We start from the raw sequence: 18,590 nt of genomic DNA, 5'->3' as shown, positions 1-18,590 counted from the left end.
CAACTCCATATATGTTATGTCAGGCAACTACCAGTATGTTAATAGACAAAGTTCAAAACAAAAAATAATCCTTTTGTTGCTCACCTAGCAAGTCCTGCCTTCCTCATGTAACTCTTGCCATCAGCATCTTTTCACAGGCTCAGACCTGGTCACCCATCACCAGAGTATACTCTGGGACCCAGTGACTTTTCGCCTTTGGTAGTTTTATTTTAAAACCTTGTTTAAAAAAAACTCTTCAATGGCCATACTCCTCAATTCCTCCAGTGCAGTTCCCTGTTCTAACTTCTGCTCTTTTAAATCCAAACATCCACAATTTTTTTTAAAACCTCCAGAAGGCAGGATGTAAACTTAGTTTGAACCAGTCTTAGTAAATTGAGGATTACTTTTCCTTAGAACTAACTAGTGGAAAAAGTCAGAACTGAGGAAACACAGATGTACAGAAAACAGGGAGTCAGGGTATCAACAGGCCACACAGTCGAGATAATGAAAGCCATGGATAAAACAGAGACAATACCTAAATACACCATGGGAAAAAGAGTAGACCACAGTCACCTGGTCAAATATGGCAAAGTAAGAGGGTGACCATTTAAAATAGAGATGGAGAAACAAAGCAGTAGATGCAGAATTTTTAGATTTTAAAAGCTGATGTAGATAGATTCAAGTACTACAGGGATGAAAGGTTATCAGGAATATACAGGAACATAGAGTTGGAGTTAAAATCAGAACAGCCACGATCTCACTGATTGGCAGAGCAGGCTTGAAGGGCCTACTCTTGTTCCTTACCACTACGTTCATAAAAAATCCAAGATATAAATATTCTGTATCAAGTCCAAAGATATGTAATTTTACAGACTCTGTCTTAATTGTTATGCTGAATCTTCCTCTGAATATATGAATAAGTGATAGAAAGCTCAGATTCAGGATAATTATCAACTTTGATACAATAACATTGTCAACCATCATCTTACCTTTCAGGAAGCCCTTCATGTACCTCGAACTTGCTTCATTGTCCCAATTTAAAAATATCCTCAACTCTTACATCTTTAGTCGTTCCTCAAATACGTTCTTGTAACATTTTTAACCCAGTTATTACATGGTATCCTCTTTAAACAAGGCATTTTGGGGCTTTTCAATATTTAAACATACTAAATAAATTCAGGTTGCTTTGGATCAACTATTAACAACTTAGGTATAAAACTGTGTCATGCTGCTATCTACCTTCAAGATGTTTTTTTTTAAAAACGTAAACCTCAAGCTATGTTTATCTAAATTGATGCAGCACTCGGATTTCGAGTAAACTCACCTTTCGCTAAGTCCTCCTCTTCTTTTTTGATTGCAGTTACATTTGGATCCTTTGCCACCAGAGCAGGGCTCGCCTTTGCCTGTTCTGCAGCCTATCTCAACAATATGGTTAGAGATAAACAGCATTGCTAACAAAGATATTAATAAACAAATGGATTAAGAAACTTAAACCAAGGTCTCAAATATGTACCTTGACAGTTTCTTTTTCCCTCAGCAACAACTGACAAATGGTGAGCTTAAGCTACAGTGAATTAATTATTTAGCCAATACAAACATTAAAAAAAAGCTACCTGAGAACCTGCTGCAGGGAATGTAACTCCTTGTTCTTTCAGGTTTTTTATCATAGCAGATATAAGACTAAGTTGAGGGTCATTCTTAAATTCTTCTGCCCATTCTACCATGAGAGCTTTTAGTTTTTCACAGACTTTTGGGTGACCCTGAAATGAAAATAAAGATGGAACACAAAGAAGCCATACTAAATGGTCATTAATATATCTTAGTCACAGAGGTGTACAGCACAGAAACAGACCATGCTGTCCAACTTGTCCGTGCCAACCAGATATCCTAAATTAATCTAGTTCCATTTGCCCTATAACTCTCTAAACCCCTCCTATTCATATAACCATCCAGATGCTTTTTAAATGTTGTAGTTGTACCAGCCTCCACCACTTCCTCTGGCAGTTCATTTCATATATACACCACTCTCAGTGTGTGGAAAAAGTTGCCCCTCCAGTCCCTTTTAAATCTTTCCACTCTCATCTTAAACATATGCGCTCTAGTTTTGGGCTTCCCCCACCTCAGGAAGAGATCTTGTCTACTTACCCTATACATATCCCTCATGATTTTATAAACCCCTATAAAAAGATCATCGAGGGTCAGTGTGGATTGAATGGGCCAAATAGCCTCAGCCTCTGATGCACCAGGGAAAATAGCCCCAGCCCGTTCAGCCTCTCCCTATAGCTCAAACCCTTCTACCATGGTTGATAGCAGTTAAGCTCAGGTTATGGAATAAGTTATCTAACATATTAGATGCATAGTTCCTTAAAAGTGCAGTCACAGATAGACAGAGTGGTGAAGAAGGCATTTGGCATGGTTGCCTTCATTGGTCAGTGTATTGAGTAAATGTGTTTGGATATCACGTTGTGGCTATACAGGACACTGGTGGGGTGACTTTTAGAATAGTTGGGTAAGCATGGTGGCTCAGTGGTTAGCACTGCTGCTTCACAGCATTACAGACCCGGATTCGATTCTGCCTTCAGGTGACTGTGTGGAGTTTGTACGTTCTAGCGAGTTTTGATAAGATTTGTAGCTCAGGTTGAGTTTCTGGATGCGAGTTTGCTCACTGAGCTGCAAGGTTAGTTTTCAGATGTTTCGACACCATTCTAGGTAACATCAGTGAGCCTCCGATGAGCCAATCTACCATCCTCTGAGAAAAAGAACAGGAAATGACATCACCAACCCAAGGAAACCTAAACAGATAAATAGACATAACACCAGCGCTTCATCGGAGGCTCACTGATGATGTTACCTAGAATGGTGACGAAACGTCTGAAAACTAACCTTTGTACATTCTCTCCGTGTCTGTGTGGGGTTTCCCCCGATGGTCCAAAAAGGTTAGGTGGATTGGCCATTCCAAATTGCTGACAGTGTCCAGAGATGAGCAGGCTAAGTGGATTAGCCTAGAGCAGCGGGACAGGTCTGGATGGGATGCATTTTGGAAGATCAGTGTAGACTAGATGGACCAAATGGCCTGCTACTACTATACTGTAGCAATTCTAATTTTGCATCCAAATCTGGTCCTCCTTCTGTAGGAAGGACGTTGTGAAACTTGAGAAGGGTTCCGAAAAGATTTAAGGATGTTGCCAGAGTTGGAAGGTTCAGCTAAAGGGAAAAGCTGAATAGGATGGGGTTATTTTCCCTGGAGCATTAGAGGCTGAGAGATTACCTTATAGGCATTTATAAAATCACGAGGGGCATGGATGGGGTGAATAGTCTAGGTCTTTTGCCTAAGGTGGCTGAGCCCAAAACCAGAGGGTATAGGTTTAAGGCAAGAGGGGAAAGATTTAAAAAGGGACTTGAGAAACAACTTTTTCATGCAGAAGGTGGTGCCTGCATGGCATGTGCTGCCAGAAGTAGTAATAGAGGAGAGTACAATTTCGATAAATGAATAGGAACAATTTAGGAGGGATATGGGCCAAATGCTGGCAAATGGGGCTAGGTCAGACTGGGATGTCTGGTCAGTGCAGACAAGTGGGACCAAACGGGCCACTTGCGTGCTGTATGTCTATGACTATATCACAGGATACCAACAAATATCACAGGATGGTCTTGTTCACTTACAGAATGCAGCCGAGCAGTGGAAGGAAAAAAGGCTAGGAGAGTAAGGGGTAGCTTGGATCACTGTCTCATTAGATTTTATAGGCAATCTTTGCAGATACAAAGGGATTTGGATGTCCTTATATGCCAGTCAATGGAAGTAAACAGGCATGTGCAGCCAGCAATTAGGAAGGCAAAATGGTTTAAACATTTAGAAGTAAGGATGTCTTACTGCTGTTTTTTTTAAAAAAAACAGAGCCTTGGTGAGACCACAACTGTTGTATTGTGTGTACTTTTGGGCTCTGTACCTAAGAAAGGATAGACTTGGCATACAGGGAGCGCTGTAGAAGTTTACTAGATTGATAACAGGGATGGCAGGAATGTCCTACGAAGAGATTGATTCCTGTATTCAATAGGCTTTAGGAGAATGAGAGGGGATCTGATTGAAACATGCAAAGTTTCAAAAGAATAGCACAAACTAGATGTAGGGAGGATTTTTTTTCCCCCCCCCCTGGGTAGGGAGTTGAGAATCTGGGGATACAATCTCAGGATGTGGGGTGAATTGTTTAGGGCTAGGATGAGGCAAAGTTGCCACACTCAAAGGATTGCAAAACTGCAGAATTTTCCACCACAGAAGGCTGTGTAGGACTGATGGCATTCAAGGCAGATAAGTCCCCAGGGCCTGATAATCTACATCCTACAGTACTTAAGGAAGTAGCTATAGAAATAGTGGATGCATTGGTGATTATCTTCCAGGATTCTATAGCCTCTGGAACAGTTCCTGCAGACTGGCGGGTAGCTAATGTCACTCCAATATTCAAAAAGGGAGGTACAGAGAAAAACATGGAATTATAGAGCAGTAAGCCTAACATCGGTAGTCGGGAAAAGTGATCAAATCCATTATCAAGGACTTTCTGGCAGAACATTTAGAAAGCAGTGGCAGGATCAGACAGAGTCAGCATGGATTTATGAAGGTGAAATCATGCTTTATTCCATTTCAACAGATTTGTCAAGTTGTAACCAGTAGAACTGACAAGGGAGACCCAGTTGTTGTGTATTTAGACTTTCAGAAAACATTTGAAATGGTCCACCATAACAGATTACTCTGCAAGATGAAAGCACACAGGATTGGGGCAAGCATACGAGATGGATAGGAGACTGGTTGGCAGAGAGGAAACAGAGTGGGAATTTATGGGTCCTTTTCAAATTGGCAGGCTGTAACTAGTGGGGTGCCACACGGTTCGGTGCTGGGACCCCAATTATTCACATTCTATATTGATTTGGATGAGGGAACAACGTATAATATCTCAAAGTCCGCAGATGATACCAAGTTGGGTGGGAGCAGGTAACTGTGATGAGGATGCAGAGATCCTGTAGTATTATCTGGACAGGTTGGGTGAGTGGATAAATCATTGGCAGATGCAGTATAATTTGAATAAATGTGAAGTTATTCACTTCAGAAGCAAAAACAAGGCGGCAGATTATAACATGAATGGCTGTAAATTAGGAGAGGGGAGAGTGCAGCAGGATCTGGGTGTTCTTGTGCACCAGTCACTGAAGGAAAGCATGCAGGTGCAGCAGGCAGTAAAAAAGGCAAATGGTACATTGGCCTTCAGTGTGTGGGAGGTTGAATACAGAAGCAGGAATATGTTGTTGCAGTTACACAGGGCCTTGGTGAGGCCACAGCTAGAACACTGAGCAGTTTCGGTTTCCTTTCCAGAGGAAGGATGTTCTTGCTCTCGAGGGAGTGCAGCAAAGGTTTACCAGGCTGATTCTGGGGACAGCTGGACTGATGTATGAGGAGAAATTGACTAAGTTAGGATTGCTTTCCCTAGAGTTCAGATAAATGACGGAGACCTCATGGAGACTTATAAAATTCTAACAGGATTAGACAGGGTAGGTGCAGGGAGGAGGTTCCCAATGGTGGGTGTGTCCATAACCAGGGGTCGCAGTATGAGGATTCGGGGTAGACGATTGAGGGCAGAGATAAGGAGACAATTCTTCACCCAAAGAGTGATGAGCCTGTGGAATTCATTACATAGAACCGGCCCTTTGGCCCTCACCGTTGTGCTGACCTGTGACTTAATCTAAGCCCATCCCCCTACACTATCCCATCCCACAGGAAGTAGATGATGCTAAAACATTGAGTGTATTCAAGAGGTAGCTAGATTTGGCACGTGGGCCAAAGGGATGAAAAGGTTATGGGGAGAAAAAAGGAGAATTAGGCAATTCAGTTGGACAATCAGCCATGATAGTGTTAAATAGCTGAGCAGGCTCGAAGGGCCAACTGGCACACTCCTTGTCCTAGTTTCTATGGTTATAAATGAAGTGATAGCGTCCACTCCGTTATACATAAAATTTTGTTTGGAACTCGAATTTTAGCAAAAAGCAGCAGAGCAAAGAAAACAGGAAACAAACAAAGAATGCTCTAGTTCAAAACAGTAACTAATTCAAAAAAAAGGGACTGAAAGACAGATTTGTACTCCAAAATTAAAAAGAAGAATAGGACAGGTTCTTCTACTTGAAATGAAGAACCAGATTTAGTATAAAAGGAAAAAAGATCTCCCATGCCCTAATATGATTTCCTGGGGCAGTCACATACAGTGTGCTTATGTCTGTAGTGGATATAGTACAGCTTAGTGATAATGGGAACTGCAGACGTGGAGAATCCAAGATAACGAAGTGTGGAGCTGGATGAACACAGCAGGCCAAGCAGCATCTCAGGAGCACAAAAGCTGACGTTTAGGGCCTAGACCCTTCATCTATTGGTCTAGGCCCGAAACGTCAGCTTTTGTGCTCCTGAGATGTTGCTTGGCCTGCTGTGTTCATCCAGCTCCACATTTTATTATCATAGTACAGCTTAGTATTTTGATTAGATAGAATAGGTCTTTCCTAATGGTTTCCATTGCACCAACTGGGTTTCCCAAAAGAGGAACGTCTAAGGCAAAATGAAATAAATGATTAATTCTGGAGGTCCTGTAAATGCTTTGGTGTGCTCTGTAGGTCCTAAAAATAGGATGAAAACTTATTTAGCATGTTTCAAATAGTTACCAAAAAGAGTCTCAATGCTTCAGAGAAGTTAAAGGCACAATGCTTAACCTTCATTCTCTCTAATATCAATACACAGTGGCAACAGTGCATAGAATCTACAAGGTGTACTGCAACAACTCACCAAGCCTCCAAAGCCACAAATTCTAAAATCTATCAAGAAAATGGCAAAAGGGCAAAGCAGAAACATGGGAAAAATCACTCAGTTCACCTTCATGCCATGGATCTTCCGATCTTGAAATTATACCATCATTCCTTCACTGTTATCGGATCAAAATTGTGAAACTCTAAGAGCAATGGGAATTCAGCTACACATGTAATGTTTATTTGAAATTTTTTAAGTGATAGTAATGTCAAGCCTTTAACAACGTCTTAGATATGTTCCCCGCGCCCCCCCATTTGAGAGAGTTATTTAAGCTCTAAAGTAATACAAATGCTTTTATGCTTCTTTTGTATCAAGATTTGTGTGTAGATATGTGGAGCTGAGATGGTACCATAAGATGCAGACTTTGTAAAAGCTTTTCACTGAACTTCTACAATGGAGTATGCGTGACAATAAAAGGATATTCTATTTATTCAGCGAGTGCAATAAAAAGCCACGACACAGCAATTAATGGGCTTTACCAAAGAGCTGGAACTAACTCAACGGCTTCAACTTCTGTTTGAAGAAGGCAATTCCCTCTCCCAGAAATATTGACAAATTGAGAGACATATTCATAAGTACAGGAGTGTCTTAAGCATATACAAAGCAAGAAAGCACTAAATGTGCTCTGAATTCTATAAATATTGAAATCCACAGCATTTAATTTTTTTCAGTCACTGCATGCTATGTTCCAAATAATACTCAGATGATTTACAAATTTCTTGTGACTCCTTCATAGGTCAGACTTCTGTAGCCTTGAGAGATAATGAATTCCTAGAAAGTAGACTCTAGAAGAGCCAATTTGCCATGCAGAAACAGAACTCATACAATTCTAACTTGTTTTTAGGGGTGGACAGAGGAAAGATACTTTCCTTAATAATAAAAATATTATTTTAAATTCACAATACAATTTTATCACTCCTACCCAGAAGTTTTAAAAATTATCCATGACATATCAAGCAAAGTCATAAACCACTGTAAAACATGCAGAAGTTGCTTCAGCGCAATACTGATTGGAACAGGGAAACAGAATGGATTCCTCTCTAAAAGATATGAAGAATGGATGCATATGACGACAAAAAGGGAATGATGTCAGAGAAAACAAACAAATCTTTTCTAATAAGTGCAACTACTCCTGTCCCAAAAATAAATTCCTGACCGTATTTTAGCTGTCACATTCAAATTCAATTTTTAACCTGTTAACTAGTATTGTCACGATTGAATGCAAATAATTTAATTAATGTTATACCTTGGCTACTTTGAAAATGTCTGGAAATTTCTTCTCAAAATTCTTTTCGTTATTGATAATCATATAGAATCCAGAGTGTTGAAACAGGCCATTCGGCCCAACAAATACACACCAACCCTCTGACGAGCATTCCACCCAGGCCCATCCCACTACCATTTCCCTGTAACCCTCCACTTCCCATAGCACATCCATCTAACCTGCACATCTCTGGACACTATGGCAATTTAACATGGCCAATCCACCTAAACTGCATATCTTTGGGCTGTGGGATGAAACCAGAGTAGCCTGTGGTAACCCACGCAGACAGGAGGAGAATATGCAAACTCCACACAGACAGTCACCAGAGGCTGGAATCAAACCCAGATCCCTGGAACTGAGTCACCACTTAATCTTCACATTCAAAAGAGATTTGGATCGGGGCATCATAGGATACTATTATAGAACCAGAAATAAATAATTTCATTAGCCTGTCCCTACTCTTAAATCTTCACTTCACACAACACTTAACAATAAGAAACTAACTACAGTAGAAAACAGACAATGACATTCCTGGTAACGAGAAAGCAGTCTTTAACAATATTCAAGTAAGGATCAGAAAATGCATTACAAAAAGAGGATCAGCTTAACAAGAGATCAACAGAAATGATACACTGTCTTATCGCGACTCCAATTTCTCCCCCCGGTTCAGGAACTCTCCACCGATGTCCGTAACACCATCCATGCCGTCCACCTCCTCCAAAACTTCCAATTCGCTGGTCCCCAACACTTCAAGGTCACCATGGACGTCCAGTCCCTACATACTTGCATTTCTCATGCAGACAGCCTAAAGGTCCTCTGCTTCTTCCCGTCCCACTGGCCCAACCAGTACACTTCCACTGACACCCTTGTCTGCTTAGCCGAACACGTCCTCACCCTCAACCACTTCTCTTTCAATTTGCCCCACTTCCTTCAGACAAAAGGGATGGCCATGGACACATCTTTGGGCACAAGCTATGCCTGCCTCTTTGTAGGCTACGTGGAACAATCCCTCGTCTGAAGCAATACCAGCCCTATCCCCCTTCTTCCTCCGTTATATCGGCACCGCCTCGTGCTCCTATGAGGAGCTCAAACAGTTCATCCACTTCACTAACACCTTCCGCCCCAACCTTAAGTTCGCTTGGACCATCTCTGATACCTCTCTCTCCTTCCTGGACCTCTGTGTCTCCATCTCTAGCATCCACCTGGAAATCGATATCCATTTCAAGCTTACCGACTCCGACAGCTACTGAGAATACACCTCCTCTCACCCACCTTCCTGCAAAAATGCCATCCCGATTCCCAATTCCTTCGTATCCACTGCATCTGCTCCCAAGTTGAGGCATTCCATTCCTGGACATCCCAGATGTCCTCATTTTTCAAGGAACGCAACTTCCCTTCCACAGTGGTCGAAAATACACTCGACCGCATCTCTCGCATTTCCCACAACTCATCCATCACACCCCTCCCTGCAGTAACAACAAAAACAGAAACCCCCTCATCCTCATGTACCACCTCACCAAACTCCAGACCCAACGCATCATCCTCCAGCACTTCCACCACCTGCAACCTGACCCCAGCAAAGACATTTTTCCTTCCCCCACCATCCTCTGCTTTCCGGAGGGACCACTCTCTCTCTCTGACTCCCTTGTCTGCTCCATACACCCTTCCAACCCCACCACACCTGGTACTTTTCCCCGCAACTGGAGGAAGTGCTACATGTGCCCCTACAACCCCCACCCACCCCCATCCCAGACCCCATTAAAATCTTCCACATCAAACAGATGTTCACCTGCACAGCTGTTAATGTGGTATACTATCTCTGCTGTTCCCAATATGGCCTCCTCTACATCAGGGAAAGCAGAGGCTTGGAGAACCCCTGTGGAGCACCTACACTCTGTTCGTGACAAACAACTGCGCCTCCCAGTCACAAACTACTTCAACTCCCCCTCCCACTCCTTAGACGAGGTGTCCATCCTAGGCCTCCTCCAGTGTCACAACAATGCCACCCAAAAGCTGCAGGAACAGCTACTCATTCCGCTTGGGAGCCCTGCGGCCCAATGGTATTGATGTGGACTTCACGAGCTTCAAAAATCTCCCCTCCCTCATCCGCATCCCAAAACCAGCCCAGCTCGTCCCTGCCTCCCTGACCTGTCCCTCCTTTCTCCCACATATCTACTCCTCCCAGCTCAAACCCCACCCTCTAGAGCCTCATCCCACCTTCCTGACCTGTCCATCTTCCCTGGACTGACCAATCCCCACACTAACTCCCCACTTACACTCACCTTTACTGGCTCCATCTGCACCTCCTTGATGTGTCCGTCTCCTCTCCACCTATCTGCTCCTTTATCCATCTTCCATCCACCTCCCTCTCCCTCTCTATTTATTTCAGAATCACCTTTCCCTCCCCCATTTCTGAAGGGTCCAGGCCCAAAATGTCAGCTTTTCTGCTCCTCTAATGCTGCTTAGCCTGCTGTGTTCATCCAGCTCAACATCTTGTTATCACAGATTCTCCAGCATCGGCAGTTCCTACTATCAGAGACACTGCCTTATTTTTCTGATATAATATAAACACAACTGATCATAAATTATAGCAAATTTTTGGCATCATTAAGTAAAATAATTGCATCAAGTAGTACAAAAATATTTACCTTATTTAAGACACTGCTTACTTCACTTGCAAAGTCTCTTGAGCAAACTTCAAGGTGAAAGATTTTGCCACAGTTTGACACACAAGCTCCGAGCAGCTTTGAAGAAATAATTCAATCGTGAACATATTTCAAAATTACGACATACACACTCAGTGAAAGTAGCACCACCTCGACAGCAATGAGTGCTATCTCATTATGGTGTAAAATACCAAAAAACAAACAAGGGATGTCTAAGTTCAGCAACCCTAAGACACAAATAATACTTCATTATAAAGGAGAGAAACTTTGCAGTGGGGCAAAGCTGTTGCAGAGGAAAGAATAAATAGCACAGTACTTACAGTTAGTGCCTGCATAGCAACATGCGGATCCTTGTGATTCACTCTTTTCATAATAGATCTCAAGCAATCTTTTGGCCTAACGATTAATAATACAGGAGTAAGTAAATCAATTGAAAGAAAGTACAAAATGTTTCCAACTTAAACAAACAAACTCAATCCAATTCAAATTGACTGGACAAGAAGAATTGATAGTTACGATTTGATACAGAGAATTAGATTTTAAAAGAAAAACATACATCATACATAATCCACAAATGACATGAACGATGGAACTAAGAGAGAACAAAAGACTCTAGCAGAATCAGTGCCTAACATATCCAAGCATTGCAGAGAAGCAATCAACAAATGGAAATTTAAGATTTAATGAAGAGGACATAATGAATTGTATAGTGTTGGAGTCAAACGAATAGTCTTGAATACTACTGTGCCTTAAATTTCTTGTCAGTAAGTTGAAGGTGGCTGAGGGGAAGACCAAAAGATGCAAAGGACTCAGTTATGATTAGATTAGATTAGATTCCCTACAGTGTGGAAACATGTCCTTCGGCCCAACAAGTGCACACCGCCCCTTGAAGCATCCCACCCAGGCCCGTCTCCCTATAACCCACACACCCCTGAACGCTATGGGAAATTTAGCATGGCCAATCCACCTAATCTGCACATCTTTGGACTGTGGGAGGAAAGCAGAACACCCGGAGGAAACCTACGCAGACACGGGGAGAATATGCAAACACCACACAGACAGACACCCGAGGCAGGAATCGAACCCGGGTCCCTGGCGCTGTGAGGCTGCAGTGCTAACCACTGAGCCAGTGCGCCGATCTGAGCTTTGATCCTGAGGGAGAAAAATTAAGAGAATGAAGTGTATAAATGTAAGTGTTTTGAAATGTATCGTGATAAGTGAGCTTGTATAGAACTCAACATGAACAGGGAAATGAGGTGGTAGAAGGAGAAATATAGCAAAGATAAGAGAATAAGACAGACCAAATTAAAGTTCTGAAGTCCATTTTGCTTTTCTGTCTGGGGATAGGTGACGGACACCTTCATTAATCATATACTAATTTACATACATAGTAATGGATTGGACCATGGGGACTTGATATTGGTAACAGCACAAATCATGTACAGAATTTTGCAAGTATACCTTTTCATGTTAAGTCACCTACAGGGTTCAAACAAAGACAAAGCAACGCATGCCTTGAACAAAAAGGGAGCAAAGAACCACATGCAGTCAGTGATCAAACAGCTTAAAACCATAACAATCAATTGTAAAGGTCAGTCAGATGTGTCAAGAACATTCAAATACCTTACTCAGACAGTCCTCTGCACCTACATATTATTAGTTCCTTCACAGTCAGTGTCCTGCTCCGATTTTGTGACTGCTGAATGTTTTGACCAGATAACATGTTAATTTTGCAGAATACCATCATCATGGAGCTGTGGAATGACCAGCTCAAAACAGTGCCTCTCACGTGTCAGTATCCATGTTAAAAGGTGGGGGGGGGGGGAAGAGGGGGGGGGGGGGAGGAAAAAAAAACTTATTCTGTTCAGACGTACCAAGGTAGTCTCTCTGCTGCCTGAAAAAGTCATTTGCTGAAAGGTGCAGGTTCAGCCAGTCTAACTCACTGGATTACACTCAGGTAACTAAATAACATCCTGTAAACTAAACTCACCCAGAGTTCCTGAATTCCACCGGCTAATGTGCACTGAAATCAAAGTAACTGACAGGCAGAACTGTTAGCTGCAAGGAGGTGTTAGGAGTTACATTTAATAATTGCAAACATGATTATAAATCTATTTAAATGATGTTGAGCAGGGCTTAAGAAAATCCTGGCACGGATCTCATGCTGGAATTTGGGACACAGCTCAAACAAGGAGATTACAGCAGAAATGAGTAAGGAGAGATGCAAGTGAAAGTCGATGTAAGTGAGAGCAAGTCAGTAAAAGAAAATACCACTTTCAGAACAAAAAAAGCAACAAATGTAAAATAGATACAAATTCCAAATAAGTCTTCGAATTACACAGCAAAGACAACAAATTTCAGGCAAGTAGGCCTGTGCAAGGTCTGTGGAAGAGCTACCTAGTTTGTCCAAAATCCCTGCTTCTCTCTCGTCTTTTTTCTTCCTAAACACCCAATTCTTTTTGAAAACTACAGTTGAATCTGGAGTAGCAAAAAGACTTCAAAACTTGTTTCTTTTACTTTTCTATCTTATTGAACACAGGAACAGGAGTTGGCCATTCAGCCTGTCAAGCCTGTTTCACTATTCAGAGTGAGCATGGATGACCATCTCCCATAATGCCACTTTTCTACAGATCTCCATATTCTTCAATATCATCAGTCTCAACTAATCTGACGAACCATTATAGTCCCTCCTTGTGTAAAGGGACTAAAGCTGTACACAATACTTAAGCAACATCTAACAAAGGCTCAATTACAGCAAGACAACATCATTATTGTATGCTTGCAATTCCCTTGAAAATGAAGGTCAACATATCATTTGTCTTCCAAATTGCTTGCTGCACCTATATGCTGATATAAGTGACTAATGAACAAGGTCATCCAAATTTGGACACCTGCGCTTTCCAACCTCTCACCATTAAAGAAATATTCTACCTTTCTTAATTTGGTAGGAAAAATCAATAAATTCACAATTACATTATATTCCAAATGCCATGCTCTAGATCATTCACTTCACCTCCTCACAACTTAAATTCTGACACAGCTTGGCATCATCAAATGTGGATGAATCATAACTGTTCCTCACATTCACATTATTTACAGAATTTGCCAACAGCTGTGAACTTATAACTGATCCTTGCAAATTCCCACAATCCCGACAATGATCAGTTTATTCCTACTCTTTGTTTTCTGTCTGGTACCATATATAATTCATACTGGCCTATTTCCCCAATCCCACATGTTCTAATTTTATTTACTAACCTCCTGTGAGAGACCTTATCAAAAGTCTTCTGAAAATCCAAATATACGATACCCAATGGTGCTCCTCTATCAATGCTGCAATTGTGGGAGCACTGGCTACATTCTAATCTACAGGAACTTTTCCAAAATTTGTAGGATTCTCCTGATTCCATGTGCAATGGGCACACATTTGCCCTGGTTAACTGTTTCCTATTGAATACTTAAAACTAAGCTTTTCCAGACTGCTTTCATGATCCATGCTAGTCCAACTTATTGTTCTCTTTTCCATTAGGGGGAAAAAGGCTGATCTTTTTTCAGGATTCTAAATACTACCAAAGCTCAGGCTTACCACCTTTGCTGGGATGACTTCCTCTGATCTATTGTAATCTTAAGTATTTTCATTACCACAATTAACTACCCTTGATGTACCTTTGTCTTTGGGTGTCTGTGCCTTAAGAGAAATGTATATCTTGTGTAGACCATATAGTCTTTAAACACTAGCCATTGCCCGTTTACTGTCAAATCTTTTAATGTATTTTCCTAATTCACTTTAGTCAACTTGCTCCTCATACCTACATAATTTCCTTGCTTTTAGATCACAGACCCAAAGTTTCAGAAGGAACTACAATGCATTCAAACTTAATGTGAAATCTTATCATATTAGTCACTGCTCATGATAATGTTCACTATTTCCCAAAGGCTTCTTCACAGCAAGGTTATTAATTAACCCCTCCTTGCAGAGTCAGTCATACAACAAGGAAACAGCCTCTGACCAGACATCCCAATCTGATACTGTCCCATTTGCCAGCATTTGGCATATATCCCTCCAAAAGGTTCCCATTCATATACCTTTCCTGATGCCTTTTAAAATGTTTAATTGTAACACCCTCCACCACCTTCTCTGGCAGCTCATTTCATACATATACTACCTTTTGCATGAAGAAGTTACCCCTCAGGTCCTTTATAAATCTTTTACCCTATCACCTTTAAAAACTTATTTCCTCTAGTTTTGGACTTCCCCCACCCAGGGTAAAAGAACGTGGCTATTCAACCTATCCATATGCCTCGTGATTTTATAAACCTCAATAAGCCTCAGTCTCCGATGTTCTAGGGAAAATACCCCCAGCCTTTTCGCCTCTCCGCATAACCAAACCTTTCAGTCCCAGCAACAACCTTGTAAACTTTTTCTGCACCCTATCAAGTTTAACAACATTCTTCCGAAAGAAGGCGGACCAGAAATATACTCAATATTCCAAAACTGCCCTCACCAGCGTTCTGACAGATGGAACATGAAACCCAGACTCTTACACTCAATGTACGAGTGCCAAACACCTTTACTGCCACCCTGTCTACCTGCAATTCCACTTTCAAGGAATATGCACTTGCATCCCTAAATCTCTTTGTTCCACAACATTCCCCAGGGCCATTCCATTAACTGTTTAAGTCCTGCCGTGATTCACCTTGCCAAAAATGCAACACCACATATTTATCTAAATTAAACTCCATCTGCCACTCCTCGGCCCATTGGAGCATCTGATCAAGGTCCCCTGATACTCTGAGGTTACCTCCTTCACCACACACTACACCACTTATTTTGGAGTCATCCGCAAATCTCCTACATTCACATCTAAATCATATATAATTGAAAAAAAAAGCAGTGGACCCAGAATCAATCCTTGCAGCACACCATTGGTCACAGGCCTTCAGTCTGAAAACAACCTTTTGCAACTACCCTGTCTCCTACCTTCAAGAAAATTTTGTATCCAATTGGCTAGATCCCCTTGGATCCCATGTGATCTAACCTTACTAACCAGTCTACCATGCGGAACCGACAACAATAAATCCAAAAATAGCCCGATCCAAAGTACTCAATGCTTCACAACCTGGTGCTCCATAAGTCCATCTCAAACTTATTCCAAGGAACTCATCCCTCACAGTGCATGCTGATTTGATTAGCCCGATCTGTACATGAACACAAGTCACTCATCATTACTGTACCACTCAGGTTACAGGGCCTAATTTCCCAATTTATACATTACCATTAAAATGTTTGGTGACTTGTACACAACTACCAACATTTGCCTTGCTAGTTCTTAACTCCACCCAAGATGATTCTACATCATGACCCTGCAATCTAAGATCCTCTCTTACCAAAGTACTGATCTCATCCCTCATTAGAAGTGTTAACCATTTCTAATTATCCCTAATGAGTTAATAAGGTCACCCTGTAGCCACATCTCTATACTGGCAAATAACTCACACCCATTTATTTCAATTTGTGCATTCCAATCATCTTCTCCAGTTCCTCCTTCCTTTTCAAGCCGTACAGTCCAGATCAAAACACACTACATAAAAAAACAAACAATTCAACTGAATGGTACTGCTGAGCTATACTTGATTATACCCTACTTTTACACAAACTCTTTGACATGGCACTGTTTAATTTACAAACAGATGATGAACGCTCTACTTACACAACTACTCATGAATTCTCTCTGCAAGGCAGATGCAAATTCTGCACAATTCAATTGCAGTATTCAAGAAGAGAACATACTCACCCAGTACGAGACTGTCCCACTTTGTCACAGATATCTAGGATGAGGCCCCAATCTTCTGCAGTGTTCATCTCACTGGTTGCTTTCTCTGTTAGATTGTTAAAAAAACACAAAAATTGTTGCGGTCACATACTCCAAAAACACAATTAGAAAATATCTGAACATATTACAACTAGAATCCCCTTTAATAGCAACTGCAGCGTACATATATAAAACTCAGCATACAAAAAACAATTTGAGCCATCAAGTGAAACAGTGAGGTACAACTTACATAGGATGGGGCATTACTTGCTGGACCAACATTTATTGCTCAATCCTAGTTGCATCTTGAGAAGAGTAGATGAAAACTGTACTGTTGCAGGCCATTTGCTGCAGTGTTGGGGAAGAATGTTAAGCATTTTGTCCCAGTAAGTGAAGGAATGATGATATATTTCCCAGAGGGAGGCAAGCAGCTTGGAGGGAAACTTGGTGGTGGTGGGGAGGATGTTGCAACTGGCAAGAGGTTTCCTTGTTTGCTGCTTGATTGACACTTGACATGGGTGAGAGTCTACGTTCAGGACACTCAGGCCACATCACTCCTGACTGTGATAACACTATGACAACATCTCTGTTTGGTCTTTTCTGCAGTGGTCAGGTTCCATTCAGTGACGGTGATGTCTGGACCATTGTGTTTATGGTAAGACTGAGTACAACAGTGGCAGCATGTTGGTTCACTACTCTGTGATACACTGGGGTTGGGATATGGAGTACAAGTGCAGTACAAAGTGATGCATGGACAACTATAGAAGAAAAACCAAGGAACAAGGGTGCATGGATGACATTTATTTTAATGCACACAGTCTTGCATGAAAAGCAGAAGAATGGAGGGTGGTGATTAATACATTATTGCTATCATGGTGACATGGTTGAAAGATTAATAGGACTGACAGCTCAGTACTGCATGGTATAAAATCCTCATACTTGGTGGAAAAGGTGGCAGGGGAGGGTGGGATGAGAGTGTGACAACATTGATCACAGAATCAATTACTGCAGTACGGTGGGGTGGTATCTTCAAAAAGGTCCCGCAAATGAGGCCTTTTGATTTTGGGAGCAATCACACTCTTGTGAATGGCAAGAGACAAAAGGAGGACAGACATGTAGACAAATCTTTGAATAAAAGTGTGAAAAGATGGTAACAACAGTGGGGGATTTCAATTTTCCCAATATTAAAGTAGGATGGACCGATTGTGAAAGGCTTAAGAGTGCTGGTGAAAATGTACCTAAGACAGCTGTTCAAGTCCTGCAAGAGAACTGGTGCTGAAACTCATTTTAGGGAGCTTTTCAGCGATAGTGAGCATGATGCAGTAACATTTAAGATCAACGTAAAAATGTATAAAATGGACTAGAAGTAATTTAAGATCTAGCTAATGTTATTAGTGGACAAATCGAATCTCAGAATGAAATGTGGGTTGAACATATTTTGCATTTCTTTTGGTTTTTAGTGAGGTGGTCTCACTGAAATGAAGCCAAATTTTCAGTATTTGTTCATAAGAATAAAACAGAAGCTTATTTCATGAAATAAAAGAAAAACATTAGAATAACCCAAATTATTTACAAATTAGATGCATTTAAAGAGTTCAAAATATGCAGTAAAAATATATTCATATTAATCCCAAAAGCATGCTATTACAGTCTCAAACAGCAGAGCGAATGGCCTTCTCAATCCCATGTAGGGTTTGACTTATCTGTAGTTTTAAATCCTGGTCTTGACAATTTGACAGCCTCTTCCTTGATTAATCATATAAACAGAGCCACAACTTTCTCAGCATCAAATAGCCCCTTCATCACCTGAACCAAACACCTCTGATAATGAACATTTCTGAAATCCCTTAGGCCAAGGTACCTATTTCTAACAATTTTATGCTATCTCCACTCCTTGTTTATCTATCCCTTTCGTATCTTTCTCTCTCTCTCACCACCCCCCACCCTGACCCTCGTTTGCACCACCAAAAGCATCCCACCGCCACCCCCACAAATATTAATTCCACTTTCTTCCCACAGATGCTGTTTGACCTGAT

At 41.3% G+C, this 18,590-nt stretch overlaps 1 protein-coding gene across 2 annotated transcripts in view; it reads right to left on the bottom strand.

The window, feature by feature from the left end:
* Positions 1 to 18,590, bottom strand: part of LOC125460319 (signal transducing adapter molecule 1) — a 65,662-nt gene that overhangs the window by 26,837 nt on the left and 20,235 nt on the right. The window contains exons 2-6 of one of the 2 annotated variants that reach the window (XM_048547677.2): positions 16,537 to 16,621; positions 11,062 to 11,137; positions 10,724 to 10,819; positions 1,593 to 1,739; positions 1,304 to 1,394 (exon numbers count right to left, since the gene is read on the bottom strand). In XM_048547677.2, the coding sequence (XP_048403634.2) occupies positions 1,304 to 1,394; positions 1,593 to 1,739; positions 10,724 to 10,819; positions 11,062 to 11,137; positions 16,537 to 16,621 (495 nt within the window). The remainder of the gene's footprint in view (positions 1 to 1,303; positions 1,395 to 1,592; positions 1,740 to 10,723; positions 10,820 to 11,061; positions 11,138 to 16,536; positions 16,622 to 18,590) is intronic. The other variant, XM_048547686.2, reaches the window with a different exon arrangement.

The sequence above is a fragment of the Stegostoma tigrinum genome, chromosome 2, assembly GCF_030684315.1.
Source record: "Stegostoma tigrinum isolate sSteTig4 chromosome 2, sSteTig4.hap1, whole genome shotgun sequence".
In the NCBI taxonomy this organism is placed as follows: domain Eukaryota; kingdom Metazoa; phylum Chordata; class Chondrichthyes; order Orectolobiformes; family Stegostomatidae; genus Stegostoma; species Stegostoma tigrinum.
The sequence above is the reverse complement of the archived record's forward strand: the minus strand, read 5'-3'. Positions and strand labels throughout refer to the sequence as shown.